The sequence below is a fragment of the Apteryx mantelli genome, chromosome 1 (genome assembly GCF_036417845.1).
Source record: "Apteryx mantelli isolate bAptMan1 chromosome 1, bAptMan1.hap1, whole genome shotgun sequence".
NCBI classification, from domain to species: Eukaryota; Metazoa; Chordata; class Aves; order Apterygiformes; family Apterygidae; genus Apteryx; species Apteryx mantelli.
Window position 1 is genome coordinate 145,377,924 of NC_089978.1, and position 22,049 is coordinate 145,399,972.

The following is a 22,049-nucleotide window of genomic DNA, read 5'->3' on the forward strand; positions in this document are numbered from 1 at the left end:
GAGATGGAACTTTTATGGATACGCTAAAATACTTTGAACTAAATAATGCAAATGAATACTGTGGTATAAATAACATGATAGATGCTTTACAGTAATACTAAACTATTAACAGGAAGGATTGATATAGTAACAAACTTTGCTGACCTTCAGCATACAGCATATATGCTGTACTTGGTAAATTAACAGAAGCCCATATAACTTGATCAGGGAATAAACTAGTTTGCAAACTTCTCTAAGATAAACATTTATGTGAAACTTTTCTCTCAGTGGAAATAACTGAGACAATGCATTAAGCAAACTGGGTGGGGTTTTTACTCTGATACTTATCATAGGACAACTTCTCGTTACTGAGTGTTAAATTATTTAAGAGTGGTAGTCTTGCCAGTGCCTTGTTGTAGTGACAATTATGCATAATATGGAACTGATGTGTAGTTCATAAACATAGTTGTACGCAGTGTCATGCTATAGTGAAACTTTTTTTTATTCTTATACTGAACAAAATGCTTGAAGTAACTCAGGACATAAGGGAGAGTGGTAAAGCACCTAAAGCAGCGCTCTGTTGCAGTGTAGCTTTGATATAGAAACTTTGGGGTGTTTGCTTTCTTCCAGAAATAGTTTTTTATGACCTGTGCACCCTACTTCCGTGCATTTCTGTGAGGGTGATTGTAGTTGGACATGCATTCCTGATGCGAGACTGGAATGTGTTTTGATTCATAAGTACTTCTGATTAGTTGTCTTAGAACTCCTGAAGTAAATGATTAAGCTATGCAGCGGTTAGCCTAGGCCTAGTAGTATCTTGGCATACAGTGCCATTTGACTTTAAACCTCGCTGCTCTACAGAGGTGCTTGACAAAATAATAAAACAGAAGTTATTCTTGAGCTCAGGAGCTAATGAGAGAAGGTTTTGCTGCTGCATATAGAACTTAATACCAAACTCATTTAATTATTTCTCCTGGTTTGGATCCATTTTTCCAAACAAAGACTCACTTGAATTTTAAACTAAAACTTGCCCCTTTTCAATATTGTCTGAATCAATTGTTTCATTTCTGAAGGCTGCCACTTTGAATTCCGGTTTTAATCTTTCTCAAACTGAGCAACTAAATAACTTTTTTTTTTTTTATCTGACTTAGAGAAGATGCAGTGTCTCTGGAAAGCCACGTTCAGCCTTGGATAACAAGAATTAAAGAATTCTAAATCAATTTGAAAGTTGTACCATTACTGCAGATCTGTCACTTGCACCCTTTCTATTTGGTTAGAGGTTTTAAAGATGTTTGACATGATGGGCGTTTTGTTTGTTTTTAGAGACTCAGCCTGCAGTTTGTTAAAAGCTGCCTTCCTGTGTGTTACTGCCACAGCTGAAAGCAGTGAATGTATTCAAACTTGGCCTTGGCACAGAAGAGACAGTCTGACAGTGCCTTAGCTTTTGAGTTTGTTCCCTTATGCTCCAAAATAGCTCAAATTTATTTACCTTTGGCTGCAAAGCACATCTTCAGAAGCATTTGGGAAAGAGTGAGGTGGCTGAGTGTGGGATGTATCTTAAGAATTTATTGTGAAAAATCATATTTAAGCTCACTGTGTATTTTTTGGAGTGTAACGCTGATTTCTTGAATGCTTTCTGTTGAGCTTATAGTAAGAACTGTGCTTATTAAAATGTTAATAAACCACCTTCAAAACTTTTGCCATTGCCTTTGAAGGAAACAAATTTCATACATTGTTGCCTTTGGGAACTAGAACACTTTCTTTTGTTCACGTTGCTCTTCTGGCTCAAGAGTTTGTCTTTCTTCTGAATTGTCGCTGCCTTTTGTTAGGGTTCCTTAATACAAAGATGATTAGTGGCAGTTTGATCCCATTAAGAGTGTGACTCTAGTACTTTACAACCATGTACTGCGGACTTCCTGCTCTAAACTTGCTGTCTGTGTACGTATGCATACGCTGACTGAGGAGGAGTTCAGTGTAGGGTAGTTCAGCAATGAAACATTTTTTTTTTTGTTGTTTAGATTACAGTATCAGTACTATCAACACAAACACTTCCAGTTCTGGCATTTTCCATTGCAAATTGAGTGTCAAGCTCAATGTTTGAAATCCATTATGAACAGTAGTTAGTTTCTTTTAAAGACTAATATCTCTGATAACAGTACCTATTAGTAAGTAATCAAATTCATCAACCATGTTGTTGCTGGGGAGTACTTGTCCTGTTGAATCAGAACTGGAGAAGTTCCTCTTTTGATTTGTCCTTTTGGGGGTAGCCCTTCTGTAACCATGATGTTTTAAGAACATGGGTAGGACAAGGCTTAGAAATAGGTAGTAACTTGTATCAGACCAGCTGATATATTTGGAAAAAATAGGCTTTCAGAAATACACACCCTCTTTTAGCCTGAAATAGAAGCAGAAGCAGTTTTCACAGCTATATAAATTGAGAACAAATTTTCATGGTTTAGTTAAAAAATTTTAGCTGTAGTTTAGACTTCTGTCTTCTAGTAGGATAAGAAATCCTTTCAGGGGGACAGGAGTTTTTCTCTTCCTCTAATTTATCTTGGTGTTCGCCAAAAGAATGTATTCTAGGAGGCTGAGAAAATTGCCTGTGTGTCTTCATGAAAGCTTAGAGGGCCAGGGATTACCAAAAAAAAAAAAAAAAGAAGACATTGTGAAAGATTATTGCAACAGTAATGGAAGAATCTATAAAAGTTTCAGTTGTAATAGTGCCCTGATTTACCTAAGAAACAGAAACCTACTCTTCCATTCTTCATCTTTCTAACAAACCTCAGTCTACTGTGATGTATCCAGCTAAGCTCATGACTCTCTCTGGATGCAGAATTTTTAACACAGAGGAACCTTGTTGATAGGCTCCAAGAAGGAATTCCTTCATCTGCTTTACCTAGCTGGCAAGGGCAGCATGCTTTGGATAATCAAAGATTGTTGCTGACGGCCCAGAGCAGGATGACCTGCTGAATGCCAGTGGTGAGGAGGAGGGGAAGAATTCAAAAACCTAAGCTTTTGGCTGGTTGAACTAGAAATGTGGCAGTGACTTTTCCTAGAGAAAATGGAAAAGTTGAGGCCTGATGTTTAATTTGATACTCTACAGATTTTTTTTTCCCCTAGGGACTCTGAGTACTTCCATGACTGCTGTAAATAAGTTGAAGTTTGCCATAATCATTCATGCCACTTTCTTGCATCCAGATAGACTGTGGCAAACCTGTTTTGTTCCAACTTTGTGCTAAATTTTTCTATTAAAACACAAGAAACGGACAGCTCTATTGACCTTGTTTTACTAAGGTAATACTGGAATCCACATGAAAAAAGTTTGGTATACTAATAAGCGGAAAGCCAATTTTGTTAATCAAGCCCCGATCTTATGCTTGCTAATCACTGTTACGGCCATATTAAAAGAATAATGCCTTGAGCAAGCTGAGACCAATGCTGCTGTTCACTGAGTCAGCTGTGAAGGTAGGAAAGATGATGAGTAAGCTTTCCTGGAGATTAAAATGGAAATGTATGCATATCTTGCAAAGGTAAGGCATCAAAAGGAACGGCTACCCTGCCTGTGGAAATATTTCATCTTTTTAATGAGCCAGAGGTCCCTCCCAGACTGTGCAGCTTATTCTAGATGAGAGTCCTTACTCTTCCTTATTTTTTGCTAGTATGAACAATGTGGAGACTTCTCCATTTATTGTAGGGGTGCTTAAATGTAGTGTGAGAACACCTACCTCATCCAGACAAAGACAGGCATTTTGGACAGCTTCTAAACTTGTGACTGACATTGACCCTAGAAACTCTTAGGAAACCATGTGTCTGACTCCCTTGGATGACAGAACTTGGTGTGCATTTTGAGGTGCTTAGTGTGTTGCTGTTCACTGTGTTTTGAAGTGTGTGTTTGAGACACCCACTGGCAAGAGAAGACTTTCAACTGATTTGGGAGGGGAGATTGGCCCCCTATCTAGTACAGGTGGATCAAATTTGGCCATCATAGGCATTGGCATCCTCCCCAGAAGAACCAATCCCCCAAACCAAAGCACTCCAGAAAGTAGCAGAGGCAGCTGATCTGGGATATTCCTCTGACAAACCGTGCATTATAAGCTGTCAGCTCCTAATGGTCATGGTCTTGCCCATTTGGCACTCCTGACATGTGCTTCATGCCTACTACTGTCAGCCAATGTCTACACAAGTTATTTTTTGAGGGTATGTTTTGGATGCAGGTGATTTAAGAGGAAGCAGCCCCCAGAACTCTCTCTTCAGATTGTTGAATGTTGAAAAGGTGTTCCTAAATACTTTTTTTTTTGCTGGTGAAGCAGACTTTGTTCTGGATCTGCTTTTCCATTTTAATATTTGGACTCTGTGGTAGTAGATTCCTGTCTTATCTCCTGTATGTATTTGTGTATTGTTTTTCCTTCTAGTTTTTCTTCTAGCACTGAGCAAAATAGTGTTTTCTGTTTATCTTGCCAGGTATTTGTTTAGTGGTATGCTTGTACATTTTGTGGGTTTAAGAGCTTTATTAGGATTTTTCTTTCATTCAGTGATGGATTTGAATGGGTAAATTTATGAAAGTTAAATACACAGAGCTAGTGCTCATAAGTACTTCTTTGGACTGTGCATGCACTAGTTGCACACCAATATCGTTCTTTGTATATGCAAACAACACTTTGGATCTGCACAGAAGTTCAATGCAGATATGAAAGCTTTATATTGGGTTTCAAATATGCCTTTAATCTATGCATTCTGCATGTTTATTCTGAGGGAGACTATACATTGCAGCCTTTGGTATTATAAACGTTAAAACTAGTTTGAAATGTCTGGAAACTTCTGGCTTGACATAACTAGAAGCAAACTGTATCCATGGTTGGATGGAACAGCGGTCAGAGTGAGAGCTTCCCCATGCTGGTCACCAGTATGTGTTGCTTCCACTAGGAGCCTTCAGAACTTGTTATTGTGCTTTTCATGCTGTGAGTATTTGCCAGTAAAAGCTGTTGATGTTATGGTGACTTCTGAGATAAGGAAACCTACTTTCTTTCAAATGATTCCAGTGCATAAAGGCTGAATAGTTATGAATAAGATAGGCAAGCATGGAAAAAGAATTAACATCAAATCTTACTCCAGGCATTTGCAACTCCTATAATATTTGTGGTTATAACAAATACTAGGATATACCACCAGAATTAATTGACTGGAGTTTAGCGGTAGTTAAACATTTGCTACTTCTGTGACACTAATGAATTAAAACACTCTTAATTTTCAATCAGTGTACCAGAAAAAATTGTTTAACTCTTTTTACACTTTTATCCAGATATATAAATATACAAAAAAAGACTGTTTTATTAGTTGAGGTAAAGGAGCATGGATGGTTAAAGGCTCTCCCATGGCCTTAAGTGCTGTGAAAATTAAAACAAGGAGGTTGTAAGCTATCAAATATTCCACCTGGTGACAGGACTTGGCTACATTAGTACACAGGTGGTCACAAGGGAAGAATGACTGGACTGGTAACTAAACAATACTAAATGCCTAATCATTGTGTGTGTGTTTCTGTGGTTATTACAGATTCTTTAAATCTTAGCTTCAAGAAAAGGTTTGAGATGGCTTGAGTGCTATATTCATGCATGTGAAGAAATACCAAAATGTGAAAGAATTCTTTTTTTTTATTTTTAACTTACCAGGAAAGCAGAATGGAGATCTGAAGGCATCTGCAGGGCCTGTAAGAGATAAATGGGGTAAAATGGGATCAATTGATGTTTATTAGTAGCAAAGTAAAGTATTATTTACAGTGGAAAAGGGGAAACCACTGGTCACTGAATTTATGAAACAACAGGGAGGAACAATACAGTTAAAACATCAATGAATCAAGAAAGTGGCCTTTATAATAGTATTTTGAAGAAAAAAAAACTAAACTCATTTGGGATATTTACTTTCAAAGTGTTTCTGGTAGCTAAGGGTGAGCAGAAACTTAATTTGGTTTCATGTAATAAAATGTCTCTTTTGGACTGGTGAAATGTTGATGCAGATGAAAGCAGGATATGGTTTTAACTATCTTATGTATTAAATGTATTTTGCTATTCTTGAAATTGTGAGGACCTTGACAATCTTATACCATTACTTTCCAATAAACATTTTATTTGCATGGCAAGGAAATGTATGTCTTGTACATCATCTGTGTGATAGGAAGTAACCTGATAGACTCAGAATGATCAGAAAGTTATTTTTAAACTATTGAAATTATATGTTCATGTACAAATAAACAGTGTTAATCCAGAAAGCTGATAATTGCAGGGTAAAGTCTTGGCCATATGTAAGTGTAGCTGTGACTGAAGAAGTAGTTTGGTTTTTTTCCTGATCGGTTCCTACAAATAATAGAATTTGTCACTTTTGGTTTTGTCTCAAATACTTCTTGAGGGTGGGGGAAGGGGAAATATTGCAGAGTATTCATGGTTTACCTCAGAAAATGAAGAAATTTACATCTTAAATGAAACAATATATTAGGTTTTTTTCCCAGAATTCAGACTCTTTACAGTGTTTTTTCATATAGGTTTTTAATTAAAGTTTTAACTTATCTACAGTTTCTAAAGCTAGTAGCTAGAATACTAGAATTCTTCTCTATATATTTGGCTGCATTGCTTAAATACCCTGTACAAGGGTACTGTCTTGTACCTAGAAGAATTCTCGGCCACCACCTAAGGTGGCAGACTGTACATTCCATTTTTTTTTAAATGTTGATATTGTAGTGTCCATAATTTTAAATGCCATTTTCAACCATTGTTTTCACTGTAGGAAAGAAACTAATTTACTGGTGTAGAAGGTCTTTTAAATGATTTTACTAGACTTTGTGCTTTGTGTACAAGTTTGTGAATTCAATTTTAAATTACTTCAGTTGCATTTAAACATTATAGTAGTCTATAAAATATTTTGATTTGAAAAGCATTGTTAGAGAAAAATAATACCAAATTTCAAACCTAGATACCTTTGGGGCTGTTGTTGATTGGAGTGTTCAGCACTCAGAATACGCGCACACATTCACAAAGGGAAAACAGAAATCTATTTTAAACTGTAGTATTAACGCACTGTGGCACTTCAAAATTAGTTACATTTAGTTGTTCATAAGCAAATGTTTCTGCTTGGTTTCGTCTTGGTCCCTCTTCTAGTTGTGTGCAATTACCATTAATGCCTTAATTTTTCTCAAATAGGATGGAGGTCCAGTGCAGCCTCCTTCACCAAACTGACTTGCAGTCGGCCTGAAGCACTGTGTAGAAAGGGTTTACATGTCTTGCTCAATCTTGCTTGAAACACTTGTCACCCTTCACCCAATTCTGTCTTCCCAAGACTGATTCTGCTTTTGACAGGTCCTATTTGGATGCGTTGTATCCTGGAGCTCTCATCTGCTGAGAAGCCCAGGATACCATTGGCCTTCTTTGCCACAAGGTTTCATTGCTGGCCCATGTCCAACTTGTCCACCAGGACCCCCAGGTCATTCTCAGCAGAGCTGCTTTCCTGCAGGTTGGCCCCCAGCCTGTACTGGTGCATGGGGTTGTTCCTCCCTAGGTGCAGGACCCTGCACTTGCCTTTGTTGAACTTCATGAGGTTCCTCTCTGTTCATTTCTGCAGCCTGTTGAGGTCCTGCTGAGCAGCAGCACAACCCTCTGGTATATTAGTCATTCCCCCCGGTTCTATATCATCGGCGAACTTGCTGATGGTATGCTCTCCCCAGGTCATTGATGACTAAGTCGAACAGGGTATACTCAACACCAGTCGACCCTGGGGTATACTGCTGGTGACTGGCCTCCAAGTTGGACTTTGTGCCACAGATCGCAACACTCTGAGCTCTGCCATTCAGCCAGTTCTCAGTCCACATCACTGTCTGCTCATCTAGCCCATACTTCATCAGCCTGCCTATGAGGATGTTATGGGAGACTGTCAAAAGCCTTGCTGAAGTCAAGGTAGACAACATCCACTGCTCTCCCCTCATCCACCCAGCCAGTCATTCCATCATAGAAGGCTATCAGATTGGTTCAGCATGATTTCCCCTTGGTGAAGCCATGCTGACTACTCCTGATCACTTTATTTTCCTCCACATGCTTGGAGATGGCCTCCAGGATAAGCTGCTTCATCACCTTTTGAGGGATGGAGGTGAGGCTGACTGGCCTGTAGTTCCCTGGGTCCTCCTTCTTGCCCTTTTTGAAGACTGGGGTGACATTGGCTTTCTTCCACTTGTTCCTTCCTTAGACACCCATATGCCTCTTCCTTGCTGCTGCTCTTCTGATTCAGATGCAGGTACCAATATTCCCTATCTTCATATCTCAGACTACCAGGAGGAGGAGGGATGTATAAGTGGAGTAAAAAACATGTATTTGAAATAGAAGTTGGGGTGCGCACATACACCTGAATAGGGTGACTGGATGAATACAGGAGGAAAACTAGCAAAGGCTAGGAGTGTGTGTGTGTAATGAGCAGAGACCTATGTAAAATAGCTGCTTATGAAATATCGGTATTATGTACTTGGAGTGAGTGGCTCACTGGAGAAAGCAGACAATTTGTTTTGTTTTTTGTTATGCATAATATACTCTGGGAGGCTCAGGCTGTTAGAAAAGATGGGCACCTTGGTCTGGAAAGTCTGAGAACTGGTAATCTATGGCACCAAAAACTTGACTTGAACAACTACTTAAACTTGATGTGAACCATTTAATTTTAGTATGAAACTATTCTAAATAACTGTTTATAAATGCCTGCTTGAGGAATTTGGTTTCTTTAGGATGAAAACTTATTTACTGAATAAAAAACCTGCCACATCTGAGAAACAAGTTTTGTAAATATATTACAGCAACCATTTCACAAAAAAAGATAGTAAACTAGGGAGATTGCTTCATATTTTTTAGATATTAATTAATAAACCATTATGCTTTTTAAATGTGTTAAATGCCAAGTATATAACTCAGGTTCTGTGTGTCATGAAGCCAATTACAGAAAAATGCTGAATTTCCAAAATTCTAGCAGTCATCATAGGGCATGAAATTTGAATGTCATATGTAATGTGATATGTAACATGATTTATGAAGCAGTAGTTTAAAGCAAGTCTAGGGTTTTGGGGGGGATGTGTGTGTTGTGGGTGTTTGGTTTGTTTGTTAGGGGTTTTTTTTGTTTGTTTGTTTGAAACTGTTAGTATAGAGGACTTTCTTTGGAATATAAGGTTGTTATTTTCTAGTGTTTTAGCCTGATTGTATTCCAAATAAAGTAAATATAAGGAAGAAAGTTGTTATTTTTCTAGTATTCTAGCCTGGTTCTTCCTTATATTTGTTCTCAACTATGATGCTAGTTCCTTTAGTTTCCTCTGGAGCAGGAGATGGTCTGGAATGAGGTGGGTGAATCATCTCTGCTTTACATGCAGTTCTTTAAAAGTGGCCTTATGCCCCAGAAGGCTGATGAAATAGCGAGCTGAGTGGACCGTACTAAGTCAGCTTAATTCTGTTCTCTGAATACCTGCCTGAGGCTTGGCAACTGTTGGCTATTACCACATGGTGAGAACTTGCTCAAACAACTCAAAATGAAAATAGTAAAAATACCATGAAGCAGCCAGCTCCTATTCAGGATTAGCATTTAAAATGCTAATTTAGTAGTGCAAATTTATGAAAGGAAATGCCCCTGCTAGGGACCTAAATCCCTGGGCCTTTAACTAGAGACACAAATGGATGCTAATCTAAAGCTTTCAGTAGTTGCACAAAGTTAGCATAACCAGTTTTAACAGTGTACTTGGTTGTGGAACTAGAACTGGAATAATTTTGAGCGAATAAATGACTTGCCCTTCCATTACAAATACTTTAGGAAGTTTTCTTTGAACTGCTTAGTTTTGCTAATGCTTTTAATACATATGAATAGGATAGTTGTTAGTGTATGCTGTTAGAAATTACTTCTCTTTCTGTTTCTCTTGAAAATGAGTTCTATTTTTTGTGCACCTTGTTAATAGGTGAAAGGTGTTTTGGCATGGATACATTGATTGTATAGTGCCAGCTGCTTTATGATGCTGGTAGCTTGTCATCTTCAATTATATTGTGATTTAATGTTTAAAAAAATTTTTTGGTCAAGATGAAGACAAATCGCTGCTAACTCATGTGTGTGTTAGAGGTTACCAAACTTTCTTTGACTTATTGAAATCGATATAGCCTAAAATAAAAAACTAACCCAAATGAGTGTTTTGAGGACATTGTCTAAAAGAACTGGTGTTACTGTCCTGTCACTGATGGTTTTGATTTCTTGCAGCTTTGACAAGGAGTCTTACAAGGATTTTTACAGCTTATCATGCCTGTATTTATCTGCCTAGTCAATGATAAAAAGTGCCACTTATTTTTCTACCATGTAACACACTTTTAATTTATTTTTCTTTTTAAGACTGTGTCCCTTTGTACTTTGAGGAGCTATTCTGAAGCAGATGGTTTGTATGTAAGCCTGCTGACAAAATTCTGAATAAACGTGACCCTAAAAGTTGAATAGTTTCCTGTATTTCAGATCTGAATCGGATCTGATTCAAATGTAAAAATGAGAAACAGGCCTTAAGCATTTGAATGGTTCGCATACTCCCTTACTGCTAATCTTTATTTTTCAGTCAGGTAGCTAGGGCAGATAAGACATTGACTTTGATATTTAATAGGCTGTGCAAATTCTGTTAACTGAGGTCTTATGCTTTGTTTAATGTTTACAAAAGCCAGCCTGACTGACCTTGAAATGGCTGGAAATGTTACTCTGAGAGCAGAATCAACCTTTTTATTTATTTATTTATTTACTTTAACTTTCCATCACATAGATTAGTGGTTCCATACTGTTGTAGACAAAAAATGAATGGGTGTTCATTGCATAGCATGCATGTTTCTCTGTATCCTCATCCCTCTGTAGCATCTACATCTAATGCCTATGGAGGTTTTTTCCCTACAGAGTTTACTTGCATATTAATGGCAGGTATGGGACCTCCTTGTTATTGCTGTCAGTATCTTTCCACATTAAATTCCACATTATACTTTTGAACGAGTTGCTATCTAGTTTGTCAGCAATGAAGCATAGATTTAATGGTAGGGCACATCCAGTCTTTGCTCTATGTACAGTGGCTGTGTGTTTCCATACTGCATTCTTAAAAAACAAAAACTCTATTGTTAGATTTGAGGTAGATTTCACAATACTCCTTTGTATGTCTGTGCAGTTTTCTTAATCCTGGAAGAAAGTGTAATTAAATATTTAACATAAAGTTAAGGTATTAGGTACTTTACCATAAGTATGGAAGAGGAATTTGCATTTGTGTTACAGATTTGGATGATCTAAAACATGGCCAAGCAATAATAGTGCAGAACTCGTAATGGCATTGCAGGACTAATAAAATACAGCTTTTGTAGTGTTTTTGCTGCTTTACTGACTAAACTCTCTGTCCTCTGGCTAGCTTTGGCTTTTAAAATAAGTAGCTTTTTCTGCAGGAAAACTTATGGTCTTTGTTGCAAGGGGCTTTCAACATCTTCCATGCAGATCATGTTTCAACCTACTCTCAGTATCTTAGGTAAAGCAGCCATATTTTGAGATTTAAAATACTATATGTTACAACTGATGAATTTCTGTTGTGGTTATCTTGCTCCTCAATACTTGTGTTAATTAGAGATTTATCTTGCTTTTAGTTCAGAGTGTTCAAGTAGGAATTGCTAAGTGTGTCTCCTCCATAGGTTGGAAATTACAAGCGGACAGTAAAACGAATTGATGATGGTCACAGACTTTGCAGTGATCTCATGAACTGTATTCATGAACGGGCACGAATAGAGAAGGTCTATGCTCAGCAGCTTACAGAATGGGCAAAAAGATGGAAACAACTTGTGGAAAAAGGTAAATACATTCTTTTAATTTTTAACTTTTAAAGTTTTTTTAATGAAAAAATATTTTCTAAATATCTTTGTTTTGATAAGTGCAAAGTAGAAATTCTGTACTTTTTAGCCTATAATGGAGTTCTTACAAAGGCTCAGTAGTGTGACAAAGTAGTGTTTCCAAGATTGAGTTTTTCATAATTTTTTTTTTAAATAAAAGGCGGCTGCTCCTTTCGGTAAGAAACAAGCAAGCTACCAAATAGATGTATCTTACCTTCAGTGTTGAGGTAGCCAGAAAGATTAAATTCTAGAGAACTAGCTGTTTCTAGGTGAATAATGGTATAGAGTGCACAGTTTGAAAAATACATCTGGATAATAGTGGTCAGCGGTGTCTGGTGAAAGACCAGTAATAAAGCAAGTAGGTATCATTTTAATGGAAGGCTAATCTAATCCCAGTTTAATACATTCCGTAATAGTTTGTCATTTCCTGTTATCCATGCTTCAAAAAGGATGTTGAGAGGTTGAAGGTAGTTCAAAGAAGAGCTATGGGTATAGCTGGAAGAATCATAGTACAGGAAGGAGGAGGCCAGACTAAGTGAATATTGCCTCTTCTGGTCTAAAAATCTGTGAAACTCTAAATTTGTGTAAGAAGAAACTGTTTCCTGTTCTAGATCTGTATCAATATCTAAGAATTACTGTTTAAAAGTAAATACAAGTCGATAGCTTCAGGTAGTTTCTTGGGAATAAAAGTTCCATGTGGGTGATGGTTACTGAGAATGACACTTTCTGTTGTGTTTAGGCCCACAGTATGGAACAGTAGAAAGGGCTTGGTGTGCTTTTATGTCAGAAGCTGAAAAAGTGAGTGAACTACATCTAGAAGTAAAAGGTTCACTGATGAATGAAGACTTTGAAAAAATCAAGAACTGGCAGAAGGAAGCCTTTCATAAGCAAATGATGGGAGGATTTAAGGAAACCAAAGAAGCAGAAGATGGATTTAGGAAAGCTCAGAAACCCTGGGCAAAAAAGCTGAAAGAGGTACAGCAGTAGATTATGTATTAGATATCCTGTGTTACAATATACTAATGTCTCAAATTCCTTTAGGGGAGTAAACTCCCTATTCTCTCTGCTGGATCCTCCTTTCTCAAAAAGATCTCTTGCTTTCTGTCCTCTTCTAAAAATAAATACTTTCTCTTGGTCTATTCTGATCTTGGTGACTTCAGTGAAAATCTGGGGAAAAAAGTGGCATTTAAGCTACTCTTCTATCATTTTAACAGTATCTGATTTCCTGCATTGGAAAGTTATGTTTAAAAAATAAGCAGGGAAAAAGTGTCTGTGGGTTCTTCTCCTTTGTCATGTAGTGTTGTTCTTAAAACAGGTTTGCAGAAGAAGGGGAGCAGGGAAACATGGGCATGACAAAATGTTTTATTTGGGACTTTCTCTAGACCTTTCCTTGAGTCTGTTCTTACATTTGTCTAAACTGTGTGAGTCAAGTTTCTTGTATGGTGAGAGAATGTTGAGATTCACAAGTGCTTCATTAATTTCCTCACATTGATCTTTGTGTATCGTTCATTACTTGGCCTTAACTATATGTTTTCCAAAAAAAGAAAAAAAAAATCCTGAAACAAAACCTGACATTTCCTTCACTGCAATGTTGTCATAAGGCTAAGAAATTCAGTTGATGGTTGTTTTATAAACTGTACCAGATGCAAAGATTCAAATTTTCTTTGTAGGTGGAAGCTGCAAAGAAAGCATACCATGCAGCCTGCAAAGAGGAGAAACTGGCTATATCCAGAGAAACAAATAGCAAAGCAGATCCAGCACTGAATCCTGAACAACTTAAGAAATTACAAGACAAAGTGGAAAGAGGCAAACAAGATGTACTAAAGGTATACGGCATGCTGACATACTGTTCATGTGTGGTTGTTTTAAAATATAGCTTGTGCATATTTTAAGGGAGTTTTGTGTGTTGTGATGTGTCTTGGTTTATTTGTTTTTTGGGGAGGGGATGGGGGGGATTTTTTTTGTTTTGTGGAATGTGTGGTGGGCTGCTGTGCGGTTCATTTTCGGTTATGGTCCTATGCCAGAATGTAGAGTTTTCTCCAAAGCATGCGTTGTTGCAAAGTTGTTCTTGTGTGAGGAACAGATAATATATTACCCCTACTTCACATAAGTGCTTTCAGCAGGCAAGGAAGCAGAATAAGATAGGTAGCTTCCAGGACAGAGTTCATTACTCATTGAAGGTAATGAAGTTTGAGTTATTTCGTTTGAGAGGCTGTATTGTCAGCTTGCTGACAACATCTAAGCTTGTAATCATTCTTGACCTGCAGAATGTGTGGTTGTGGCATGGGGGTTTGTGGGGGGTTTTTTGTTTCTTTGTTTTAAAGAAAGAAAGCTGATATAATCAATTTAAATAAAAGTAAATGCATTTGTGGAAATTCTATTCTATTGCCCAGTTTGATTTACTACTTTAGCTAGCTGCTACCAAGAGATCTTTCTTGTGTGGGGGAAAAAAATTCCTTTTCAAAGGAATCTTTCCTTTGAGATGCTGTTCTGTATTTGGGTGTTTTATGGTTTTGAGTGTTGTGGGGGGTTTTTTTGGTTTTTGTTTTTTGGGTTTTTTTTGTGTGTGTGAGATCTGGAAGGCTGATGTTACATTGAGTGGGATCTTTCAATTCATGTCTGTGGACTATTTCTGTAAATATCTAGAACCTCAGGTTCTGTGTGTTAACTGAGTTCACAGGGCATGTGATTTATTTTCGCAGGGACATATGCCTTTTTTCCCCCTGTTCTTAACTCGTAGTGGACTATGTAAATTGCTGAAGGGGAAAAAGCCAGCACTCTGAAATTGTTTGGAGAACTTTAAATCAGAGACATGTAACTTGAAAGACTGCCTGCTATGATTTATTCTGTGGCTCCTTTGTTGTTTTTTTTATCTGTAATATTACATTAACATTTGTCATGCTTTCTTTTAAAAAGCCAGAGAAATGGCTTAGAACTTTACTGTAACTTTCCTGCTATTTTGTTAGATAACTCTCATCATGATCCAGCATGGGTGCTGTGATCATACAAAGAGAACAGAGTTTGGGAGCTCCTGGTCTGGGCCTTGACCCTTACTATATTGTTCAATCCATTATGTAGGCTAGTAATAAGATAAATTACTAACTTTTTTTCTCCCCCTCCACACAGACAAAAGAAAAATATGAAAAATCACTGAAAGAATTAGATAGTGCTACTCCTCAATATATGGAAAACATGGAACAGGTATTTGAACAGTGTCAGCAGTTTGAGGAAAAACGTTTACGTTTCTTTCGAGAAGTATTACTGGAAGTTCAGAAACACCTTGACTTGTCTAATGTTGCAAGGTAAAGCTATGTAAGACTTCAAGATTAATGCTTAATACTTTCAGCAAAAATAATCCATACTGCAAGTAGATCAGTTTAGTCTGTTTTTCTAATGTGTTACTTAAATTTCTTTAAAGCTTAAATGAAAAAGCTTATTCCTTTTCTTTTTTCTAGGATCAGATTAGCATCTATCCCTAACACCTAATAGTTTTATGTAACATTTCAGTGCTAAATGAACTAAGAAACCCTCATTCTTGCTATATTTTTATAATCAACTGCTTGCAAATTAGAGAGGACTCGGAGTTCGGAAAGAAAATTCTGTACCAAAGGTTGGGAAAGGGGTTTTGGTGGATTGTATTGCATGTTTATCAGAGACCACCCTAGAGTTTATTAGTGAAAGATAGCATGAACTTTGTAGCTTAAACACATCTGTGATAAAATGTTAGAGCTGAGTCTTAGAGCTGAGTCTAAAGTAGTACAGGAATTATTTTAGTGGGAGTAACTGTTAAAGATCCATTGGTCTACCATCAATGACTCTTAAGAGGGACTCTTGTTCCTCTTAATTCTAAAGTCTGTTTTTTATGCCATAATATGTATAAAGCGTATCTTGTACTTTGGTCTTTCTGCTTGGACTCTCCACGCCGCATTCCAAGAGATCAAAACTTCTCCCTTTGCTAAGGAACTCAGACCAGAGCTCATTAAGCTTATCACTTTGTCATACCGTGTGTAGCACATCATCTACTACAAGCCTTTTGACAATAAGCTACTTCTGTATGTCAACAAGTCAGTGGTTGTAATGATTTTGTTTACTTTTATATTTGAAGTAAGACACTGTAACGCTTGCAGCAAATGCTGTGAAGCTCTCTGTGATTTTACATCTTGCTTCTAACAGCAGGATTTCATGTGCACTTTAGCCAGCACAGCAATTGAAAGGAGGGAAAAAAAAAAAAAGTGTGCTCCTGGCTGCTCACTTCTGCTCCCTCTTGTGCTGGTGACAGTATTTTTATGGTAGCCCATCCAGCAGAAATAAAGGAGCTGATCAAGGTAACCAAGGGCAGGAAAATCTAGTTTGTTTTTAACCCAGATCAGTTTCCCGGGTTGACTTGCTATGCAATCACATAAAAACTAGTGCTGGCACAAGCAAAGGGGGTGGCTTAGGGGCAAGAACAAATATGTAGCAGGCAATAGGTGTTGGCAAGACCACTTGTTTTAGCAGCATTATTGTTTTACGTTGCTTCAAAGTTCTCATGGAACTACCATAGAAAACAGGTCCTTTTTCCTCTCTGAGTAGATAGATGGTTAGCATCGCTGCCCGTATGAATTCATTTCAATCAGCCTGAAAGAAGCTACAGAACAGAAATAAATGAGAAATAGTTAATTTCAAAAGGCAGGGTGGGGAAAAGCTATAAAATATGACTGAGTGGAGACATAGTGATTTTCTTTTAAGATACTTAGATGGTTTAGGAATGGTTTTATGGTATACTAATAAAATGCAAACAAGAAAAAGAACTATTAGGGTAAAATTAGGGATAAAATGACTGTAACTGTTGATCTGTTTTCTTCCTTTTTTTAAATATATAGAGGTAAAAAGTGTAGAACAATTTCTCAAAAGAGAATCTGATTTTTTTTTTAAGCTTGCTTAAATGAGACTAATAATGTTGAAGAGGATAGTCCAAATAATAGCCCATCCCTATTTTCTGGGGATGTAGAGCTCCTCCAGTTCATTGTTGATTTGAGTTAACCGATAGCTAGTGAGTTGTTTAAATCAATTTATTCCTTTTTTCAAAGTGTGTGCCCTTCTGTTGCTTAAATATGTTCACCAGTGTGGAAAAAAACAAAACTGTGTGTATGTGAAAACGGTTGAATAATATATAAAAACTGATAAATTTGAAGGTATATTTTGAGAAACAGTGCGACTTCTTCACGGTGTAGCACTAGTGAGTTCTGATTCCAAATTTTGTATAATTTTTTCTAGAAGGATTTTGCAGCCTTCCCTAGGTAGAAGGTAGAGTAGCAGTTCTGTGTTTTCAGGCCTAATGGCTGTTGTGTTAAGACCTCTGGGAACTCTGGGTTCCCAGTTACTGTACTGGTCCTTTTGGTATCGAACAGTTGTGTTTGTAGTCACAGTCTGTAGAGGGGAAAATATCATGTGCATGGTCTAGGATGAGGAGATCAAAGTGATATCTGCAGCATGGCTTCTATTCCATAAAATGCTTTATCCATATTTGACAGAATTCAACTTCAAAGAACAACAATTAGGCTAAAAGATAATTAAAAGCAGTAAGATTTTTTTTAATATTATTTGATATTTTCTACAAGTAGTATAGTCAGTAACATTATAGAATACCTAAAACAGTAAAAGCAGTTAGCAGGTATTATATCTGTTGAAGAAGGAAATTCTTAACCTATTTAACTGTACTTCAGATTTGAGTTGTATATTTTCATGAATGAATACTTATAATTCATCATATAGTATTCATTAGGTTAAGACATGAGTTTTTACAGAATTCTGTAAATTTTTAATGAAAACAGCCCCTACTGTCACATAGACAAGCTTGCTGGAAGTTGTTAAAGCTGAAATATAGGAGCTTTTAGAATTCTGATTCTTATGTAAAGTAACTTAATAAGCTGTCATTATATGTAGGATTTACATATGACTGAATTTAAATTTCTGAATGCCAGTCTTGAAGTTTCTAGAATTTAAAAGAATTGTTGGTCTACTCTCCCTTTTCTACAGGGAGTTAACAGGTCTCTTGTACAGAAATTTATAAGGTCTGTGTTGCTGCAAGTTGTTTTTTTCAATGCTGTTGTAAATTTTCAGTGTTGTAAATATTCAGTATTTTAATCTCACTAGTGGATTTACCATGTTTCTTATTGGTATACTAAATTGGAAGACAAATTTTCTTTGTAGTTACAAAAATATCTACCGTGAACTGGAACAGAACATCAAAACAGCAGACGCTGTTGAAGATTTGCGGTGGTTTAGAGCTAATCAAGGTCCCGGGATGTCAATGAATTGGCCTCAGTTTGAGGTGAGGATGTAGTACATAAATCCCGGGCCTGTTTTCCTTGTTTGCTTCCTCTCTGCTTTTTGTCATATTCCTTCCTGGTGTAACTCTCAGATTCAAACTTTTTTAGCAGTGTATTTTTTGTTTGTTTTTACAAGCCATAATAGTTATCTTCTGTTGATTTCTATTAGGCTCCCCCCCCCCCCCCCCAGGTTTTTGGAGGAGATGGTATAAAGCGCCTATTAAAACAAAATGCTTTCTAGTGAATATTAAAGTCATTGCTGAAGTCATTAGTAAGACATGCTTTAGTTGATACACTTCTGACCCCTATATATGATACCCTGCATATTTTTCTTCTGTCCTTTGATGTCAGACTTTAAATACCTGGTGTCAGCAAGGAGATTCAAATTCTAGTATAGAAAAGACTGAAAAGGTTTAACTGAATACTTCAGTCCTAAAAAATTGATATTTAAAAGTCCCAACTATTTTTTTTTTCAGTATGACTATATAAGGAAGTTGCAAGTTCTACCTTTAACCAGTGGGTAATTTTGTTTCTGAAGACTATTTTCTGTATTCAAAACAAAGAGCAGGTTGTGTGCTGTGGTTTTTTTTGTTTGTTTGTTTGAGGAGTGGTGTTTTTAACTGCAGTAGCCTGCAGAAAACAAGTACCGCAGTGTATCAGTGCTGCTAATACTAGTAGAATATTGCATGGCTGGAATTGGGATGAGTTTGTCTCACCAGAATAATGGGTTTAGTTGAAATAAGTTCTGGGCATTAAATTAATGGAATAAAAACATCATTTATGGAGTCTTCAGTACTCCCTTATTAACATAATGGAAAATATCACCTTCTTAAGGGTGAGGAACTTGTATTTTGACCTAAGTAGTTAGATTTGAAGAATTGGAAAAGATAAAATAAAATCATAGGATAAAAATAGTGCTGCCTGACGTACTGAACCACAGTTACTTCTGTGTGGGAAATGTCGTCCTTTTCCATAAGCATTAGAATACAAATGAAGTTTTGTCATTACTATTTTTCTAATCAAGTATCTCTTTCCTTTACATGCTACAAGGTTGACGTAAGTAAAAATGTCATGATCAAATGAATGTGAAATTGCATTATAAACTGCAAATATGCTTAGGTCAGTGGTCTTTAAATTATGGTAACTCAGAAATCCAATATGTATTTGTACAAAGTTAAAATAATGGGGTAGCTCTGAAAGTTGAGCAGAAATCACTTAAGACTGACCATGCTACATGTATAAAACAGTTGTAATACCAGCTTGCAAAATCTCTGTCTCAAATATTTCCTTTTGTTTTTGTATAGCAAAGCATCTCTTGGTGTGTGGTATCCTTCCCCCTTCCCCCTTCCCCCTTCCCCCTTCCCCCTTCCCCCTTCCCCCTTCCCCCTTCCCCCTTCCCCCTTCCCCCTTCCCCCTTCCCCCTTCCCCCTTCCCCCTTCCCCCTTCCCCCTTCCCCCTTCCCCCTTCCCCCTTCCCCCTTCCCCCTTCCCCCTTCCCCCTTCCCCCTTCCCCCTTCCCCCTTCCCCCTTCCCCCTTCCCCCTTCCCCCTTCCCCCTTCCCCCTTCCCCCTTCCCCCTTCCCCCTTCCCCCTTCCCCCTTCCCCCTTCCCCCTTCCCCCTTCCCCCTTCCCCCTTCCCCCTTCCCCCTTCCCCCTTCCCCCTTCCCCCTTCCCCCTTCCCCCTTCCCCCTTCCCCCTTCCCCCTTCCCCCCTATTAAAGCTTTTGAGATTAAATATATCTTGACTTGGGATATTTGATTGCATCCAATTTGTCCTCTGTTGGTTCCTGCTTTTTATCAATATGAAGTTTAGTTTGACTCTATCAATTGTGTTTAGCTCTCATTAGCATGCCAGTCCATCTGCCTGCTGCAACTTCTGACTAATTCAGAGCATCAGGGAATGGATACTTCACAAATGACATCAGAAGTCCTGTCAGTTGTGTTGACTTATGCCTTATCTCTTCTGGATGGCTTTTAGGGACAACAGTCTATTCAATCTAGAGTGCAGTACCTTAGGGGCTCAAATTTCAGGGACAGGAAAAGTAATGTGCAATGACTTTAACAAATGAGCACCTTCATAGGTCATTCTTGGAGCACTTTCTGAGGAGTAAGTAGATTGCCATACCTTTTTAAACTAAATGCTAAGTTTACTTTTTAAAGCCAAATGTGCTGGTTTTGCATTATTTGAAACAGTAAGCCTTTTCATTGCAGAGCTGCACTGGCCGATTCCTTTGATTTCTCCAGTTGTCTACCAGATGTCTGGTATTAAGTCTTTTCCAGGTGTTTGGAATACTAAGCAGGGAAGTACAGGCACCCTTCAGATTACATCAATAGCACAGGTATTCCTTTGTATTGCTAGAGTAGGAAATAGATGATAACTGTAAGGGAAATGTTTAGGATAACTTATTTTTCTAATAATGATTTATATAGCTGTATGTTTAAATGTATGTTCCATAACTCAAGCTGAAAACAAAATATGAAGATCACTTGTTTAATTAAACTTCTCATTCACTTTTGCATTCATTTATAGGAGTGGTCTGCAGATCTGAATCGTACTCTCAGTAGAAGAGAAAAGAAGAAGGCTTCTGACGGAGTGACTCTGACTGGTATTAATCAGACAGGAGATCAAGTTTCACAGCCTAACAAACATAGCAGGTATTTTTTCATGTCTGAAAAGACTGAAAGGATAGGATTTTTATCTTCAAGTGCACTAAGCTATATGGGATCAAAAAGTCACTGTCCAGCTACATTTTGCTTATCTGAGCATTTTGGAAATGATTTGTTTCTGCAGCTCACAAAATATTTTGGGAATTATTCTCCATTTTTACATTTTCCTTTCATCTGGGAATTACAAGAAGCCAAATTTTATAAGAAGTTGATTAGTTAATCTGTTAGTTAATCTGTTGCTATCTTCCCATATCTAGAAATGACACTTATATGTTGAAATTTCAGTTTTCAAAATGTTTGGTCACTTGAGAATTCTGGATGTCATTAATGCAAGATCATTAACATCAGCTTCTTTAGAAAGAAATAAAATTGTGTGGAAAAAATAGCACCACCTTTTATTGCAGGCAGTAGGGAAAATTAAGATCCACAAAACATTAGGAGATTTTAATTTTAGAGGAAGGTATCATACTCATGTGAGATTTACAGAACTTTTTTGGATCTTATGCTACACTTAATGGATTTTTTTGGCTGGAAAAGGGGTCTGCTAAGAAACTTGCTTAGTGGGACACTAATGACAGTGTTTTGACTCTAAACAGATAGGGTCACCATAATGCTCTTTCTTTTCCAAATTAGCAGTCTTAGTGTCCCGAGTAACACAGTGCAGTCAGTACAATCAAGTTACAATCCCTTTGAAGATGAAGAAGATACTGGGAGTACTGTCAGTGAAAAGGAGGACAATAAAATCAAAAAGTTGGTGAAATGTTGTTTTTTAATTGTTTTCACACTTGCGCTTTTTCTATCCAGGGTTTTCAATTTTGGGTTTCTGTAACACTATGCTGGTCAATGCATGAAGTCCTTTTGAGAGGTTATGTAAGCAACTCTGTAACCAAACTTGTCTTTTCTAACAGATGCCATATCTGTTGCCTTATCTTCTTTGGTTTGAAACTACCGGGGTTGTTGGCAGTTGCTAACAGAATTGCTGTTGCTTTTCTCCCCCCCCCCCTTCCTTTACCAGTTATATCAAAAGTAAAAACTGACTATTTTTTTCTAGAGCAAAGCTGCTGGAGCTTTGCTGCTCTGTGTTCTCCCTGAATAAGTCTGCTTTTATTATTGCTTCCTTTTGATTTAGGACCTTCTCACACAGCTGCCTGTTACTTTAGTATACCCACTTAGGGATGTCATACTGTTGTCTTGAATGGCATGCACATGC

At 37.4% G+C, this 22,049-nt stretch overlaps 1 protein-coding gene across 7 annotated transcripts in view; it reads left to right on the plus strand.

The window, feature by feature from the left end:
* PACSIN2 (protein kinase C and casein kinase substrate in neurons 2) overlaps positions 1-22,049 on the plus strand; it is a 72,610-nt gene that overhangs the window by 43,511 nt on the left and 7,050 nt on the right. For 6 of the 7 annotated variants that reach the window (XM_067305618.1, XM_067305603.1, XM_067305640.1 and 3 more), the window contains 7 exons: positions 11,670-11,826; positions 12,604-12,839; positions 13,535-13,690; positions 14,991-15,166; positions 18,057-18,177; positions 20,703-20,827; positions 21,473-21,589. In XM_067305618.1, coding sequence (XP_067161719.1) covers positions 11,670-11,826; positions 12,604-12,839; positions 13,535-13,690; positions 14,991-15,166; positions 18,057-18,177; positions 20,703-20,827; positions 21,473-21,589 — 1,088 coding nt within the window. The remainder of the gene's footprint in view (positions 1-11,669; positions 11,827-12,603; positions 12,840-13,534; positions 13,691-14,990; positions 15,167-18,056; positions 18,178-20,702; positions 20,828-21,472; positions 21,590-22,049) is intronic. The other variant, XM_067305647.1, reaches the window with a different exon arrangement.